This window comes from Phycodurus eques, chromosome 1 (assembly GCF_024500275.1).
Source record: "Phycodurus eques isolate BA_2022a chromosome 1, UOR_Pequ_1.1, whole genome shotgun sequence".
NCBI classification, from domain to species: Eukaryota; Metazoa; Chordata; class Actinopteri; order Syngnathiformes; family Syngnathidae; genus Phycodurus; species Phycodurus eques.
In genome coordinates this window covers 22,601,244-22,620,266 of record NC_084525.1, presented here as the reverse complement: position 1 = coordinate 22,620,266, position 19,023 = coordinate 22,601,244, and the positions used below count along the sequence as shown (strand labels likewise).

Sequence of the window (19,023 nt, the reverse complement as noted above, 5' to 3'; positions counted from 1 at the left end):
GGCTGCCAGGGCATCAATAACGCAAAGACTGTTGATGCTTTTAAAGAAAGGCTCAACGCTCCCCTGTTTGGTTTAGCCTTTAACTGATCTACTGATTTTTATTTTACTCATTTCACGTATTTATGAATTTCCCTATTTATTCATTACTTATTTTACTCATTTATCAATTTATTGTTATCATAATTTATGGTATCTCTTATTATCCTTTATAGTATCTCTTATTGTCGTTCAGCTTTTATCCTGTTTTATTGTTTTTTTTTAGTCTTTTTAAGTTTTACTCCAGTGTCTCCTCATGGGAGCCTCCATGTCGGGAGGTGTGTTCAGTCTGCCTGAGGGGATGTCATCCTGGAGACTATTGGGAACGGGAGGACTGGCGGTCTCTGCACAATGTGGGGAGGCCCACCCAGTCTACTCCGGTCGCGGTGGTTTCTGTGGTGGCATCCTCTGTGGTTGTGAGCTGTGGCACCTCTCGCTGTGGATGGCTCCCACAGATTGTCTCAGTGCCTTGCCATATTGCCATGCCTCTCTGTACAGTTAGTCAATAGAATCTGTGTATGTGTGTCTGTTCGTATGGGTGTGTCTGCATTTATCTGTGGGGATGGGAGGGATGGGTTTTTGTATTCATCCTGAAATTTTAATTCAGTTCAACAGTTGTGCAAATTTACTGAAAATGTAAACATTGAAACATAATAGGTATTCACACCCTTGGCTTAATATTTTGATGAAGCACCCTTGGCAGCAATCACAGCCTCAAGTCTTCTTGTTTTGGAGCATTTTCTACCATTCTTCTCTGCAGATCCTCTCAAGGTCAGTCAGGTTGATGGGCAGTGTCGGTGGACAGACATTTTTTGTTTTTGTTTCCAGAGATGTTCCATTGGATTCAAGTCCGGGCTCTGGCTGGGCCACTCAAGGACATTCACAGGCTGCTCTTGAAACCAGTCCTTGTTACGTTGGCTGTGTGCTTTGGGTCATTGTCGTGTTGGAAGGTGAATTGATGCCATAGTTTGAGTTCCAGAGCACTCTGGAGCAAGTTCTCGTGAAGAATCTCTCTATATGTGGCAGCTGTCATCTTACCCTCTATGCGGACTAGTCGCCCAGTTCCTGCAGCAGAAAAACAGCCCCACAGCATGATGCTGCCACCACCATGTTTCACAGTAGGGATGTTGTTAGCCAGGTGATGAGCAGTCCCTCTTCTTCTCCAGATATGACTCTTGTAATTCAGGCCAAAAAGTTCTATTTTGGTTTCATCAGACCAGAGAATTTTGTTTCTGCAGGTCTGAGAATCCTTAAGGTGCCTTTTGGCAAACTCCAAGCGGGCTGTCATGTGCCTTTTAGTGAGAAGTGGCTTCCGTCTGGCCACTCTACCATAAAGGTCTGATTGGTTAAGTGCGTTAGCAATGGTTGACCCTCTGGATGGTTTTCCTATATCCGCAAGGGAACACTGGAGCTCCGCCTTAGTGACCGTAGGGTTTTTGTTCACTTCTCTAACCAAGGCCCTTCTTCCCCGGTTACGCAGCTTGGTCGGACGGGCATATCTAGGAAGGGTCCTGGTGGTTCCAAACGTCTTCCATTTCCAAATAATCGAGACTAAAGTGCTTTTCGGGACCTTTAATGCTGCTGAAATTCTTTTGTATCCTTACCCAGATTTGTGCCTTGACACAATCCGGTCTCGGAGGTCAGCAGACAATTCCTTAGACTTTATTGCTTGGTTTCTGCTCTGATATGCACTGCCAACTATGAGACCTTATATAGACAGGTGTGTGCCATTCCAAATGATGTTCAAACAACTGAATTTACCACAGATGGACTTCATTCGAGTTGTAGAAGCATCTCAAGGATGATCAGTGGAAATCAGATGCACTGGATCTTACATCAGAATCAGAATCATCTTTATTTGCCAAGTATGTCCAAAACACACAAGGAATTTGTCTCCGGTAGTTGGAGCCGCTCTAGTACAACAGACAGTCAATTTACAGAACACTTTGGGGACATCAAGACATTGACAAAAAACAATTGTGCAAAAAGATGCAGAGTCCTCTAGCACTTAGAGCAGTTCGAACGACTAATATTGCAATAGTCCGGTGCAATGACCATTGTGCAAAGGGCGGTGAGACTTCAAGGAGTGTATGCGGTTTAAAGTGACGAGTAGTGCGATCATCTGGGACAATGTTGGTTGTGCAAATGTTACAGATACTCCTCAATCAATGTGCAAATGGAGCAGATGCTACTCTGGCATGAGTGGCCAGTATATGCAAATAGTGCAGCATGGCGAGACAACTACAGTGAGTGCACGAGTAATACATAATTGCCCCCACAGAAATGTGACAACGAACTCAAGTCAAAAAATTGCCGGCTTGTTGTAATGGAATTATAGGTTAGGTGTTTAAGAAGTTGATCGCAAGAGGGAAGAAGCTGTTGGAATGTCTACTCGTTCTAGTTTGCGTTGATCGGTAGCGCCTACCTGAGGGAAGGAGCTGGAAGAGCCGGTGACCGGGGTGCAGACGGTCCGAGAGGATTTTGCACGCCCTTGTCTTAGTTCTGGCAGCGTGCAAGTCCTCAATGGTGGGTAGGGGGGTACCGACAATCCTTTCAGCAGTTTTGATTGTCCGTTGCAGTCGGAGTTTGTCCTTTTTTGTAGCAGCACCAAACCAGACTGTGATGGAAGAACACAGGACTGATTCGATGACCGCTGTGTAGAACTGTCTCAGCAGCTCCGATGGCAGGCCGTGCTTTCTCAGAAGCCGCATGAAGTACATCCTCTGCTGGGCCTTTTTGAGAACGGAGTTGATGTTGGTCGCCCACTTCAGGTCCTGAGAGATTGTAATTCCCAGGAACTTGAAGGTCTCGACGGTTGACACAAGGCAGCTGGACAACGTGAGGGGCAGCTGTGGCGAAGGATGCCTCCTGAAGTCCACGATCATCTCTACCGTCTTGAGCGTGTTCAGCTCCAGGTTGTGTCGGCCGCACCACAGCTCCAGCCGCTCCGCTTCCTGTCGATATGCAGACTCGTCACCGTCCTTGATGAGGCCGATGACAGTGGTGTCATCTGCAAACTTCAGGAGCTTGACAGTCGGGTTCGCTGAGGTGCAGTCGTTCGTGTAGAGAGAGAAGAGCAGCGGAGAGAGGACACAACCTTGGGGGGCCCCAGTGCTGATGCTGCGTGTGGATGAGGTGGCCTCCCCCAGCCTGACCTGCTGTGTCCTGCCCGTCAGAAAGCTGTAAATCCACTGGCAGATGGCAGGTGAGACGCTGAGCTAGAGAAGCTTGGTTGAAAGGAGTTCAGGGATGATGGTGTTGAACGCTGAGCTGAAGTCCACGAACAGGATCCTCGCGTAGGTCCCTGCACTGTCGAGGTGTTCTAGGATGAAGTGCAGTCCCATGTTGACTGCATCATCCGCAGACCTGTTCGCTTGGTAGGCAAACTGCAGGGGGTCCAGCAGGGGACCTGTGACACTCTTGAGGTGGTCCAGCACGAGACGTTCAAAGGACTTCATGACCACAGATGTCAAAGCGACAGGCCTGTAGTCATTCAGACCAGAGATTGCAGGTTTCTTGGGGACTGGAATGATGGTGGAGCGTTTGAAACAGGATGGAACTTCGCACATTTCCAAAGATCTGTTAAAGATCTGAGTGAAGACTGGAGCGAGCTGGTCCGCGCAGACTTTGAGGCAGGATGGGGACACATGGTCCGGTCCTGTCGCTTTGTTAATCTTCTGTTGTTTGAAGATGCGTCTCACATCCTGTTCATGGATGGTTAACGCAGAAGTCAGAGGTGTGGTTGTGGTCGCGGGTGCGGCCGGGTGGGTGTGTGGAGTGAAACTGTCCTTTTCAAATCTGCAATAGAAGATATTCAAGTCGTTGGCTAGTGTGCTATTGTTCTCAGCTTGGGGGGATCGTCGCTTGTAATTAGTCAGCGATTGGAATGCATGCCAGACTGTTTTTGAGTCGTTCGCGCTAAACTGTTTTTCCAACTTTGCTGCATAGATCCTCTTTGCAATGTTAATTTCTTTAGTCAGCTGGTTTCTAGCTCGATTATACAGGGCCCTGTCCCCGCTCTGATATGCGTCTTCCTTAGCTTGGCGAAGCTGCTTAAGTTTAGCAGTGAACCACGGCTTGTTGTTGTTGAATGTCCGAAATGATTTTGTTGGTACACAAACCTCTTCACAGAAACTGATATAGGATGTGACAGTGTCCGTATATTCATCCAGGCTGCCAGCTGAATTTTCAAAGACACTCCAGTCTGTGCAGTCTAAACAGCTTTGAAGTTCCATCTTTGCTTCATTGGTCCACTTTTTGACTGTTTTCACTGTAGGCTTCGCACATTTAAGTTCTTGCTTGTACGTCGGTATTAAGTGAATTAAGCAGTGATCAGACGAGCCCAGGGCTGCACGAGGTATAGCACGGTATGCGTTTTTTACCGTAGTGTAGCAGTGGTCTAAAGTATTATTTTCCCTGGTAGGACAGTCGATGTGCTGCTTGTATTTAGGGAGTTCGTGGTTGAGTTTAGCTTTGTTAAAGTCCCCGAGAATAATGAGGGGTGAGTCAGGGTGTTTTTTTTTCAATTTCGTTGACTTGTTCGGCGAGCGTTAGCAATGCGGCGTTCGTGTTAGCTTGCGGTGTAATATAGACTCCAGCCAGTATAAACGATGCAAACTCACGTGGCGAGTAAAATGGTTTACAGTTCAAAAACAGCGACTCCAAATGCGGGCTGCAGTGTGTGCTGAGCACCGTGACCATTTTTCGTTTATATGGAGGCATATCCCGCCACCCTTCGTTTTCCCCGATGATTCCATGTCGCGGTCCACTCGATGAATGTTGAAGCCGGGAAGCGTGACGGCGCCATCGGGTACAGCGTCGCAAAGCCAGGTCTCCGTGAAGCACATGGCCGCGGAACGTCCGAAGTCTTTACTGGTCTTTAACAGAAGATGAAGCTCGTCCATTTTGTTGGGTAGGGAGCGTACATTCGCGAGGTGGATCAACGGGAACGCCAATCTGTGTCCTCTCTTGCGGAGTTTCACCTGAATGCCGGCTCGTTTTCCTCTGTGGCGCCGCTTCCGCATCCATGCGCCGAAAACCGCGGACGCCGCTCCGGTGAGTAACTCGGGGGAAAAAAACTGAGCGGATTTTCGAAAGTTGGTGACAGAAAGTCCGGTGTAGCCTCCTTGATGGTTAGCAGGTCTCCCCTTGTGTAAGTGAGTCGTGTAAGGTCTCCAAAGACGGACGAAAAACACAAAAACAAAAACAATACTAGAGAGCGCGTTACCGAGGCGACCACACTGGTAGGCGCCATCTGGTCATTTGAGTGTCATAACAAAGGGTGTGAATATTTACGTATCGATTATGTTTGAATGTTTAAATTTTTGATAAAGTTACAAAAATGTCTGAAAATATGTTTTTACTTTGTGATTATGGCTGGGGGGGTGGCATTGGGTCCCTGCGGACCGCCCTGGGTTCCTCGGTGTGGTACGTGTCCCGTCCACCGGGCTGCTCTCGGGTGGACCCCTGGGCCCGATCCCGCCCTTTGATTGATTTGGTTGGGTCCTCAGCCTCCGCGGACAGGACAGGACACTTCTGTCAGTCTTTGTGCATGTAAAACGGTGTCAATTCACTTGCATGTGTCCGAAGGCACACAACTCTGGGACTCTTTCACTGGGTGTGGGGCCACTCACTTATTGCGACAAATGAATATGCGAATTGCTTGTGTGTCCCCTCACTCCCCTCTCGTCCTGTAGACTTTTATAATTTACATACTTAATCCCACCACACTTCAGTTGTACAGCTGGGTTTACGACCCATGTCCTGGATGCTTCTTCTCCTGTCCTTGTCCTGTTCTATCTTGTCCTGTCCTTCCCTCACAGGGTGTAGCACTACAGCCCCATGCAAAACTCATATTTAATGTTTCTTTGTTGTAGATATTGTACTGACTTACTTCTCTCATCCTGTTTACAATTAGTGCTTTGTCATTTGTCTTTGTTTCTCTCTCCCCTGTAGAAACTGATCGACTCTGATTCTCAATAAACTTCAATTATAATACTAAGAAACCACAGCGGAAGCTTAAAAACCCCACTGTGACACAGTAAAACTGTTCTGGCATAAAATGGATCAGTATCAGTCAGTATAATCAAACACAGCTGGACTCCTATGAAGGTGTAGAACCATCTCAAGGATGATCAGAAGAAATGGACAGCACCCGAGTCTCACAGCAAAGGGTCTGAATACGTATGGCTGTGTGATATTTCAGTTTTTCTTTTTTTAATAAATATGCAAAAATTTCAACAATTCCGTTTTTTTCTGTCAATATGGGGTGCTTCATTCATGAGGAAAAAAATGAACTTAAATGATTTTAGCAAATGGCTACAATATAACAAAGAGTGAAAAATCGAAGGGGTCTGAATATTTTCTGTACCTTCTGTATATATACACATGCGCGCGCGCACACACACACACACACATATTCAGCATATCATATCAGCAACATCAAACAGATCTTTTTAACTTTTTAACAGGGCGATCGCCCAGTTCAAGCTATCTTGAGTTTGATGCGATACGATTCATTAGTCCGTTGTCACTTCTAAATCAAAATACACACACACACACGCACAACATTCACATTCAGACCTAAGAACGATTTAAAGTCTTCAAATGTGGGAGGAAGCCTCAGTACCCAGAGAAAACTCACACAAGCAGAGGGAGAACTTGCAACCTCACCACAGAAAGGCCGGCGCCTGGATTCAAAATCTCAACCTCAGAACTGTGAGGGCATCGTGGTAACCACTCACCAACCATGTCGCTAAGACAGTTCTAAAATTCTAAAAATCAGAATAGAGTTGTGTAAAGTGCTTTCTGAGTACACCAGAGAGTACCTGCAACAGTTTCCAGCGTGTGTTGAGCTCTTCAATGCGTTCCAGGTTGCTGGGCGACAGGTGGAGTTCAGGCAGACTGAAAGTGGACGCCAACTGGTTCATGTGCGTTACGTCTTCCTGAATGGGCGCAATCTCTTCCTGGAACTCCTGTGTCACACGTGTGACAAAAAAAGGAAGTTAGATCCATTTTAGGGTAACGATGTTTGTGTGGACAAAACACCAATTCCACCTTGACTCTTTGGATGTGCTCGGGCAGCGAGTTGATGAGAAGATCACAAACAGGCTCCCAAGCATCCTTCACCATCTCTGCCTGCCTCAGCTGCCCATCCACAAGGTCCTCTGCCTCCAGGAGCTCCATCAGCCGCTGCAGAGCCAGCTCCAGCGTCCTCAGCCAATCAGCAGAGTTGCTATTGAGCTGTTCCCATTTGGTCGTCACGTCATTTGCTTCCTTACGCAGGATTCGCCCAACATTCTGGGCGCGCTCCATGGAACCGATGTCTGAGGTACGCACAAAGACTCAAATCATATTTATGTCCTTTTACATAACTTGAGATATGTCATTTTAAACACGTCTACCACCGACATCTTCTGTGTATTATTTTTCGGTGCCATAGTTATAAGGCTTTCAGAAAAAAAAATCTGTTCATAAAAAAAACTCCCACAACCCATGCCTATTAAAGTAAATATGGAGACAGCTACAAATGACCTTAGCTACCCAAGACATCTTGGGTCATATAACATTTACAGACTTTAGCATTGCTGTACAGCTGGAAATGTATGTTCATGGATTACCATGACATGACAACAACATTGCTCAAATCTGTAAATGACATATGACCCAAGACGTCCAGGGTAGCTTAGGTAATTTCTTATACTGTAGTAGAAGAAGGAAAGAGAAACAATTTTCGGACCATATTGTGATGCCAAGTACTTACAAACACACTTCATTTCGATCCGATCCAAATTAAAATATGTCCTGTATTCTGCTCACAAAAAAATTCTGTGGCTGCAAAGGATGGATGACTACGAATCCAGAGTATCACCTAATTCCCCCCAAAAGAAATAATAATAATACAAACAAAAACAATGTAACTGTCTGATGAAGCAACATGTACAAAGATAGTGATCAGACCCTGGGCCTTAGATAACTCCAACATCTTGGGTCAGATACTCTAAAAATATATTTTTTTTTTCTGTCATTGAAGAATGGAGACTTGTTTGATTTAATCAAATAGCAAAGACACTTGATCACTTTGAGGAGGCTGGATGAGAAGATGCCGTTTCAATACCATTACGTAAACCCAACAAAATGTCACTCAAAAGATCCTGCGTGAACTTTCTCAATGCAGCAGGAAAGCGTTTTGTTCCTTCAGTTATTAACAGCTGGATTCCTGCCTCTCTTGTTCCATTCCATCTAGTGGCCCATAAAACCTCAGCAGTAACTGGGCTGTTGCTAAGGTGCCACGAAGTTTGTTTGTTAACTTCCACGTGACCGTTGCCATGTGAATGCCAGGGTGCAGTACTTTAGAGGCCAATTTTACAACAATACTCTGAAAGCACCAGCAAGGAATACGCATCAAGTAAACTTCCCTCAGAATTTGTGAGATGCTTTCACAGTGCATCCAAAAGAATCCAAACAAACAAAACAATTGCGGACGTTAACAGTGTTTCAGCACGTTATAGCGTAGCACTCATGCAAATCTTTCCCATAGGGGCTGTGACAGTTAAGTGGTGAACAAAGACCTCAGATGACCTCTGAGCTCGGACACATATTAGTGACTATGACCTTCTTGCAAGATAAATGGTCAAAAACCTCTGACCCAATAAGTCTTCAGTGTGGAAATAATAAATGACTTAACCTGAAGAGCCACACAGTTTGTTAAAAATTGGAATGCTATTTGGTACAGAGGAAGAAAAATACCTGCAATGCAACTTTTGAGCTGGGATGTCTAAAGTGTGTCACTTTCGCACCTTGCTTATTTAAGAAAACAACATTGGCTCTATTCGCGGAAGTTAGAGACTGAACCATGCTGCAAAGAGCAAAAATCTGCAAGTAATTGCTGCCCCCTTAAAAATCACCCAAAATATGCTGTAAAATGGTCCCAAAGCATTCCTCACACTAATTCATTTCAACATAATTCCTTGTCATCAAGATGCCACAAGTTCACGCTAAAGTAACATTTGTATTGCTTTCGTAGAAGCACAGAAACACTTGTTTATCAGAAATTATGTACACTTTTTTTGTATCATTCTTTCTTATGCTAGTGTGAGAAACATCAAAGCAAGTCGTGAAACCTAAAAGGTGCCTGTATGTTAAATTAGTTTTTGAGTAAGTTACCTCGCTGCTCACGTAATGGAGGCTCTTGGGGCAATTCGGAAAGGAAGACTCCAACATCATCAAGTGCCTTGGTCACAACAGGCTCTTTGGCTCTTATGTCCTGCCTGAATCCCTGCAACAAGACATCCGCATGCTTCATTTGGGCATGCTTCATTTGGGCACACCATTTGGGGGAAAAACTCAACTTGCATAAAATGGGATTTTAATTGAACCTGCAGCACTTCTTTTTCCATTTACTCATGCCTTTGATTTGTAAAATGTCACAGCAACATGAGGTCTGATTCTGATGATGAAACCACAACGATTAAGGGTCATGATGGTTTAGGAGCGGGGAGTTCTAGAATTTCTTTGAGAGGCAGTAAGCTCTTTGAGAGGGGAGGTGAAAATAAGCAACTGAAATAAACTTGAATGTGATTGACTTGGACTTGAGCATGTTTAACTTGCTGCCTTCTTGGCCAGATCACCAGGGCAAAATAGATGTTATGGTTTAACTAGACTTTTACTTGGTAAATAAATATTACTAAATAAAATTAAAATAAATCAAAAATAAATCAATTGCACAAGGATGCACTCCCTTTTATAACAGGCATGTGACTGTGTTCAGAAGTAACTGATTACATTCAAACTCATGTTCAATGGGAGTCCACACCCACCTACCACTATTTTAATTTTTAAGTGGAAAAACAACAACAATGCATAGGGCCTTACAGAAACATACCTGTGTGTGTGTGAGAGAGAGCGAGAGAGAGAGAGAGAGTGAGAGAGGACAGAGCGTACACCAGAAGATGCATGTTTTACAATTACTTGTGACCATAAAATAGTGCTAATTCTGCCATATGCACAGCCAAAACAACAAGAAAATCATCTGCAACTTACTGCAAGATGTTATCTGAAGTTACAAGTGGGCTGAAATATACATGTTTGGACAGTGACAAAACTACGCTGGATGCTAAAGCTGTTGTCACTTTAATTGCCCCACGAAGCCCAATAGAAGACTTTGTTTGCGGACATGTGACTTTCTTGTGTCGTTTGATTGGTGAACTTAAGTCAAACGTCACTGTGGTAATTACGGTGGATTAGAGCAACGGCGCCTGATGCGGAAGTCGAAAACGAAAGTCTAAAAATAGATTGCACACGCAATTATTGATAAATGAAAGTAGCAAGCAGCATGTAGATTATTGCAAGGGAGAAAAAGTACTTAAAATAAATACTGGAGTAAAAGTAAAAAGTATGCTTCATTAAAACTACTCTGACAAGTACAATTTATCCAAAATGTTACTTGAGTAAATGTAACAAGAGAAAAGGTAGCGCATTACTTCCCACCCCTGCTAATAGTCATGTTTCCTTTCTACCATAGACTATGGGTGAAAGTTGATACATTTCAACTTGTATTTTTGAAAACGTTCACAAAAGACAACAATTATGACGAATCGATCCTATTCATGCAGGCCTGCAGAAACAACTGCTTGTCCTCCCACATCTGATCCAAATTACCACTTTTTAATACCATCTATCAGCATACACAATGTCTTGGTTTGAAAATAGGCATGCACTGTCCATACGGGGACTCAACTGGACACAAACACAACAGAAGTGTAGTCCAAACAGTAGCCATATGTGCGATATTGTGGTGCTTTGTCCGTCAATTGGCACCTCCTTGAACTGGACACAGATTTATCCCCCTTTAGATGTAATCTTCATTTCTTGTCATAAAATAATTATTTATGAAAAGTATCTGTAATTGTATTGATTGGGTATTCATTTAATCATGTATGACAAGTAAAAAGCAAATAACTTCTCAGATCAAGCAAACCAATGATCCATCCATCCATCCATTTTCTGAGCCGCTTATCCTCACAAGGGTCGCGGGAGTGCTGGAGCCTATCCCAGCTATCTTTGGGCACGAGACGGGGTACACCCTGAACTGGTTTCCAGCCAATCGCAGCCAATGAGCACATAAGGGATTAATGTCACACTGGTGACGTCTGCCAAAATATCTGGCATAGATTGTCGGTACCCCCTTACCCACCTTTGAGGACTTGCATGCTGCCAGAACTAAGAGCATGCAAAATCCTCTTGGACCCTCCACATCCTGGTCACCACCTCTTCCAGCTCCTTCCCTCAGGTAGGCGCTACCGAACAATGCAAACTAAAACAAGCAGACATTCCAACAGCTTCTTCCCTCTTCACATTAACTTCTTAAACAGTTAACTTACAATTCCATTGCAACATGCTGCCAATTTTTTGTCTTGAGTTTGTTGTCACATTTCTGTCAGGCCAACTATACATTACTCGTGCACTCACTGTAGTAGTCTTGCCACGCTGCACTATTTGCATATCTGTTGTTAAGCAATACTGGCCACTCATGTGCCTGAGTAGCATCTGCAACATTTGCACAATCGACTGAGTAACATATACCGGCAATACCAGATTACTAGCAACCTTTTATTGCTCAGTGACTGTTTTTTTTCAATGTCTTTATGTCTCCAAAGTATTCTCTGTCAATTGACTGTCTGGTGTCGTACTAGAGCGGCTCCAACTACCGGAGACAAATTCCTTGTGTGTTTTTGACATAGTTGGCAAATAAAGTTGATTCTAATTCTGATGTATACAAGCTGGTCGAGTGGCATACATTTTCACAATGTCCTGTTTTCGGGGGTCATAATAATGGCCATTCTAATAGTCTGCCTTTACTGTTTCGATGGTGAGATGCTTACAAAGGTGTACAGTAAGGGCCCTATTTTCGTGACCAGTGTAAATCCGGCACGGTGGGCGGCGCAACTATGCGCCAGTGGCAACAATGTGGTAGATCAATTTTATTCCATTCAGTCTGCCGCGTCCCCTTCCAGTCGTCTTCTTTCCAGCTTTGCTTGGTGCTGCCATGAATATCCGTGGCTTGGCTTTCGGACGCCTAATTCCGCAGAGCTCATCGTATCAGTGGAGGCTATAGACTTCATCGCCGTCCCCACTGCAGCCATCAAGGCCAAATGCGCCGATGTGCAGAAACTGTGTACTCTAAGTCAAAAAGGCGTCAGCCACAAACAAAGGCTAAAAGTTGTGAAATATTTTTCATTTTTTAATGGAAATGCGGTTGCAGCTCTTGGCAGAGTAAAGTAAGTCGTATGTTATCATTTGATTCAGTATGATTCTAATAAAAAAAATCGGATTTACCATTCATTATTTTGGGGGGACTCAAATGCCAATTTGAGTAACCACTGATTCATGAACGGCCCTAGTAAATTTGTAGACCAGCGCAGCCTGGTGGATCAGACAGTGGTTGTGTTTACAGCCAACTTAATTCGTCGCCAATCAAAGTGGCTCCTCTCATTCCCTTTAAATGTGGCACAATGAAAGCCTTGACGGAGACGTGCAGAAGAGGACGATGCGAAATTGCAGTGATCGGTGCGTCAGTGGAGCATTGTGACTGCTCTTGGCCGGTGTGGCAATGGACACTGTGAGTGGGTACCCGGATTAAATAAAGAATGAGCTGGTAATAACCACTGGTGACTTAAATATGTTTGCAGACCTCATTATCTTTCTGCCTGTGCCCTGAACAAATTCACCAAAATCACATTGGACCAGCGATCTACCTTGCGGCAAGATTTAGACCTGTTCTGAGTTAGGAGTAAGTTTAGACCAACTTTCTGCCACCAAATTGTTACTCCACTGTGTGCATCTCCAAGGACACATTCTTGCTGCACCAGAACGCCCAACTTGGCACAGACCGATCTTCCAAATTGGCAAAATGCACAGCGAGCCTTGCGCTTGCACGAAAAAAAAAAAAAAACACAATCTATTTCTAGTTCAAATGTTCTTCTGTAAACAGATCCAAAACTAACACTTCACCATTTTCCAAGTCAAATTTTACCAACCACATGTGAATGACAGGTGCGGGTGATCCTACCCGGTGGGTGTCCAACTGGGTTTGGACAGCAGGGACATCGCCGCCTACAGGCATCTCCCGCTCCAGCTGCTGAGCTTTCAGCCTCAACCAGTGTAGCAGTTCCTGCAGCGACATATGTAGCCTCTTCCAAGGTGCCATTTCGGAGTCCAAGTGAGCCCTTTTGAGCCCGAACATATACTCAGTCATTTATTCATTATTATTTTTTCCCATACTTACATACTGGTCCTGCAATATGTTAACTTTTTAAACCAAGTTAACATATTTAAGACATCTTTTTAGGTTTGCCTTTCCCTCACCTCATGCTGAGAGTCTTGCTGTACAGATCATTCCAGCGCTGGCTCATGTTGTTCAAACGTCTGTGGAGGAGTGTGGCATCCTCCGAGTCCCCCAGTGAGCTTAGAATCCTCTGGCCCTGCTCATCAAGGGAATGGTACATCTCTGTATGGCCATCAATCTCAACCTCTAGGTCCTGACAGCACACCAAGATGGAAAGACATTGGGATAGCCATCATTGAAAGATGAGGCTCTTCCATGCATTTGTCCTTTAATGAAAGATGCTGAGAAATTGTGGCATTGTCTTAGGTTTATGACATAGATTTGAAATTTAGCACTAAGTCACAAATTTCAACTGCATGTTTAAATATCGGTGGTTCTGCCTGTGTGGAGTTTGGATGTACTCCCCGTGCTTCTGTGGGGTTTCTCAGGGTACTCTGGTTTCCTTCCAACATCCCAAAAATTGTCAAGTACGTTTTTCAACGCTTTGGCATGGAAGAGGGTCATGCACAGCTTGTCAATAAAATTCAGGTTTGTTAACCACCGTCATGACTAACATTTCCCTGTAGATTGCATCGCTTTGGATTTGAGATGAGCACAGCTTTTGAGTTGAAAATAAAGGTTAGTGGGTAGGTGACTCTTGGCTTGTCACATCGATTAGGCGGGAAAGAAATGCCAACACGTTGGAAGTTGGACAGGTTTAAGCACCTCACACTAGAACATAGTATATGTACAGTATATGCGTGGTATAAACAGAGTGTATTGCGGTAGTTAGTAGAACGTGTGTGTCGAGATTGTGAGTGAAGATGACTCAGTTTATGGAGAGAATGGTGAACGGCATGTAAAAAAGGCATACTCAAGCCATGCGGTGAGTTAGCTCTCTCACGAACATCTGTTGTCATTCACAGGAAAAATACTGGAGACAGACAACCATTCACACTCACATTGACACCAACAGTCACCTGGCGGGATTCACTTTCATGCTGACCGCAGGAAAGGCCTGTGTAACACTACATTACCAGTGATTCGCAAACTATCATTCACCGTTAAAATGTTTAGGATTTAGCATCTTCTTTAGCATTAGTATAAATGCTTCACCATTCATACATTCATAATAAAACATTAGAAGAATTCGACCGGGTGGTGTGTGACAGCTCCAATTTTTGAAAAGAAATGTTACACTTGTATAAAGTTAGACGGCATCCATTTTGATCATAGCTAAAGAATGAAATATGATTTTTAGACTAAAGAAGAGCTGGGGATGGAAAGCTAATGTGAAGTATGAAGACTAGGTGATAAGCACGGAGCGACAGACAAGAGAATTTGATTCTTTGCTAACCTGGACCTGGTAGACCTTTCTTCGCAACATGCTGAAAAAAAAGTCAGGAATCCCGCATGAAAACAAGGAAAGAGCTGCACCATCTATTACGTCTTGTCGTTCAGGAAGATTAGCTCCCAGTGGGTGAAACAATGTCATCTGTTTAGTCATGTATCTATGTGTGTGTTTCTGTGTGTTAGAGAGAGATGGAGAGAGACGGAGAGACAGAGAGAGACATGGATAAGAAGCAGCACAAAGAAATGAAGGAAGACATAAAAAAGTGACAGTCAGGAGATGATGATTTCAGAACTTGAAAGGATGCAAACAACTATGAGCGCAGTCATTTTCCAATTAAATGTTATCTGCCTGCAGTACTGAAGTGTGTGAGTGTGTGTGTGCGTGTGTGTGTGTGTCTGTATGCGTGCGTGCGCATGATCCCTGGAAGTGAGGCTGTGGTGCAATCCGCCATTCTAATTGGGCACAGAAGGCTATCTCAGCAATGTGTACAGGGTCGCTGTTGTGCCCAAGGAGCTGCCAGTGTGATGTGAAGGATGTGTGTAAAGGCATGAATTTTAACCAGTGTGCACTGTGAGTGCGATGTTCCATTGGAATGTGCGTGGAGGAGGGTCATAGGTCAAAATATGTTCTTTGGCAGAACAGAGCCTTCACTTTTTAACGCCTACAAAGCTGTGGATTCTTTTTTTCCCCCCCATTTGCCTCACAATGGCCAATCAGATCTCAACATGTTGCCACGTCAGAATTCCTGCCGTGCCAACCAGGGCGGCAAGTGGAGACTTGGTGATGGAATCAAATCATGAATGTTTTTGCAACCCACATGACCACTCATCAATTTGACGTTTTCATTGGGTAGTCCGCTTTCTCCCTCATTCATGTTAGGTTCATTAAGGACTATAAATTCTATACTATAAATTTTCTGAGCCGCATCTCCTCACAAGGGTCGCGGGCGTGCTGGAGCCTATCCCAGCTATCATCGGGCAGGAGGCGGGGTACACCCTGAACTGGTTGCCAGCCAATCGCAGGGCACATACAAACAAACAACCATTCGCACTCACATTCACACCTACGGGCTATTTAGAGTCATCAATTAACCTACCATGCATGTTTTGGGGATGCGGGAGGAAACCGGAGTGCCCGGAGAAAACCCACGCAGGCACGGGGAGAAAATGCACACAACAACATTTATAGATGTTGGAACTCGGTGCACACACAAGGGGCGCCCCGTCCATTTTGGAGAAAATGTAAGACTTTTAAGTGCGCCTTATGGTCGTGAAAATACGGTAGGTGAATTTGTGAATGGTGAACCGCAAATAGGTTGTTCACTGTATATGTGTCCCACCTTCCATTGTGCCAGAAGATTCCGGGCTGCCTGAGGCTGCTCGGCCAGCTTCTCTTCATTGGTGGCGTCTATTAAAACGTTACATGTTGTCTCGGCCTCTGTCAGCCAGTTAAGGAACTTATCCAGATCTAGGTAGAACTGCTGCAATAGCTTCAGAGCCACTTCAAGAGCTGCCTCCCTGTCTGAAACACTGGAGAGGTACAAACACACACACTTAGGATTTAAAGCTACTACGAATTTGTCTTTGTAGTTGCTGATTTAAAAAAACAAAACATTATAATCATCATAATGTGGTAAAATCTACAAAGGTTGAATCAAGGCAACTGCACTGTTCTTGTTTGTTGAAGACATTTCACCATCAATACAAAAGGCTTCATCAGTTCTAAAATCTTAGGTGTGGAGTCTCCTTATTTATGCCTGGGTGAGTGTGCTCCTTGGGGGTGGTGGACAATAGGTTGTTGTTGTTGCCCGGTGTGCCTGGTGAAATGGCCATCCTGCAGCCGTCGTTCACACTCCTTGTTGCAAAACAGCTACTTAGGGCCACTCTTTCCGTTGAATGAGGCGAACTTTGGAGGCACGGACATTCCTTTGAAGACAACAATGTCCAAATTCTGGATGGCGAGGACCGCTGGTTTGAAAGAGGTGCAAAAGAAGCCATCACTGTCAAACTAGAAAAGCCATCTCTTAACAGAGGAGGATGTTTGACACATCAACTATTGTCTGTATATAACAACATCCTGACATCTTTCCCAACAAAGGTCGCCTCAATCAACAGGAAGAGTGGCCCTAATGAGTTGAAGAGTGAACTACGGATTAGTATGCAGGACGGCTGTTTCTCCACAGTCACGTCCTTAGTGGTGGCAGTCTACTTGTGTAGCCACAGCTGCCCTTGGGCAGTTGGACGGAAGCCTGGCTGCCGTTCTGCACCTCCGACCACCACCAACCACATCCATTCATGGACAATGTGGGTGCAGTGTCTTGCCCAGGGAGACAACAACGATGTGCTTGGGTGTGGATACGAACTGACAACCCTCCGGTTTCAGGGCATACACTTAACCTCCCTGCCACGCCGCCCAATGAGTGAGCTGGCTCTGGGTGTTCGTGTAGCGAAAATGTGTACGTACTGCTTGTTGATGTGTGTCCAGACGGCCACCATGTTGTCATTAATTTGGGTCACTTTGTGTGTGTCGTCGTTGGCGTAACGTGTCAACAGTTTGTCGGCCAACGCATTGGTTTCATCAATTTGACCCTCCCACTGGAGCAGGTCATTTGCGAAGCCCTGAGGGGAATGTGGGAGGAAAGACACAACAACAACAAAAGAAGGAATTAGCTGGCACAAGTAGGAGTGATCAAGCTTTACATTGAGCACACCTTGAGTTCAGCATTCTGTCTTAAAGAGCATCCACCGTGTAGGTGACCTCCTGCCAGGACTCCAGCCTCTCGCTGGCACGCTTGATGAGAGCATCCACCCTCTGTTTGGAATTTAGCCACTCAGTGGAGTCCTGCAGCATGTTGTGAAGCTGCTTGTTTCTGGCTGAGAGTTTGGCCTGAGAGTCCTCCCAGTGTGTCTGAAGCCGGTCAACTACCAGACAAAAACTCAGATAGTTCTATACTGTTTTGTCAAAGTTACACAATATCAACTCCGCTAATATGTATCGTTTTAGTAAAACTATAAGGATCATATTATTTTACAGTGTAGTGGGGGAACTATTAATAAGTATTGAATGCCATGCTGCATTTGCTTTTGTTAACACAATTATCTGGACTTCTACTTCAATACGAGTGAGTGCTTTTGCCACCTCTGACCAATTCTGCATGCGTCTTACTGCGCTCAGTGATAGCGTTTCGTGTGTCCTGGTTGCTGGTTTTGTTCTTTAAGTTCTGGGCTGCGGTGACCTGTCTGTCCAGCAGAGGGCGTCGCTGTTCTAGCTCCTGCAAGGATGCCTAGACCCATAAAATGCATGTCAACATATGAATCCAATGTATTCTTATTTGTATTTTTTTAACAAAGCATTGGTGGCTAGTTGAAATTATGTGCATATACTGATAAACAGAGCTGTGAGTTAGTGACCTTGAGCTGGCCAATGTTGTCGTTGATGTCATCCAGGTCAGCCACGACAACACGCTTGTTCTGCACCATGTTGTCCAGCATGGTCAGCCAGTCGGTGAGCTCCGCCCATGACTTGTTGAACTGCGCCAGGGCGGCAGAATCGGCCTGGGCGCTGCCTGTAAGCATTTCACCTGGAGCATACACAGTGTTTCATACTACATTACATCAGGCAATCACTTCAACACTCAACAAACAAACAAAACAAAGCTTAGCATCTATTAAAGTTTGTACAAGCACAAAAGAGGTTTATGAAGATGATGATGGTATGTGAGCGAGCTGTTCTGCACGTCAGCCCTACTGTAACGTAACAGTAGGGCTAGTTTACATAATAACTGGAATAACTGGGTTTCTCCGCCTATGACATGATGAGCTAGGCTCGCTGAATATCAGCCAGTTTTATGAGATGGCCATAAAGTATCTGAAACGTGGTATTTGATTGATAGTTGACAGGTGAAAGGGGCGTGGTTTCAGCGCATTCAGCAAAGACACACACAGAGTTTAAGAGCAGAGACAGCGGCTTCATTTCTACCGATTTTGTAGAATACAGGTGATACAGTTGTCCCTCAATCTATCGCAGTTCACTTATTGCGGGTTCAGTGCATCACAGATTTTTTGGGATTATACAGTACAGTACAGTAGAGTTACTCAACTGCAGCGCCCAATCCCCACTATACACAGTGTTGATGGTGCACTGCTTCACCCTCCGTGATGAGCACAGAAGTCCAATAACAGAACACCACTCGGGTTCTGATTGGGCGGCCATTCGTCCCAATCACCCCCTTCCAGGTCTCACTGTCATTGCCCACATGAGCAATGAAGTCCCCTAGCTGAACGATGGAGTCCCCAGCAGCCCCTCTAAG

The 19,023-nt window shown here is 44.8% G+C and overlaps 1 protein-coding gene across 1 annotated transcript in view; it reads right to left on the bottom strand.

Moving 5' to 3' along the window:
- The window catches only part of LOC133405989 (dystrophin-like), a 216,857-nt gene that overhangs the window by 55,427 nt on the left and 142,407 nt on the right, over nucleotides 1–19,023 (bottom strand). The window contains 11 exon segments of the mRNA XM_061683126.1: nucleotides 6,864–7,010; nucleotides 7,093–7,361; nucleotides 9,202–9,313; nucleotides 13,106–13,262; nucleotides 13,402–13,574; nucleotides 16,054–16,243; nucleotides 17,178–17,332; nucleotides 17,425–17,447; nucleotides 17,450–17,635; nucleotides 17,880–17,997; nucleotides 18,125–18,294. Of these exon segments, the coding sequence (XP_061539110.1) occupies nucleotides 6,864–7,010; nucleotides 7,093–7,361; nucleotides 9,202–9,313; nucleotides 13,106–13,262; nucleotides 13,402–13,574; nucleotides 16,054–16,243; nucleotides 17,178–17,332; nucleotides 17,425–17,447; nucleotides 17,450–17,635; nucleotides 17,880–17,997; nucleotides 18,125–18,294 (1,700 nt within the window).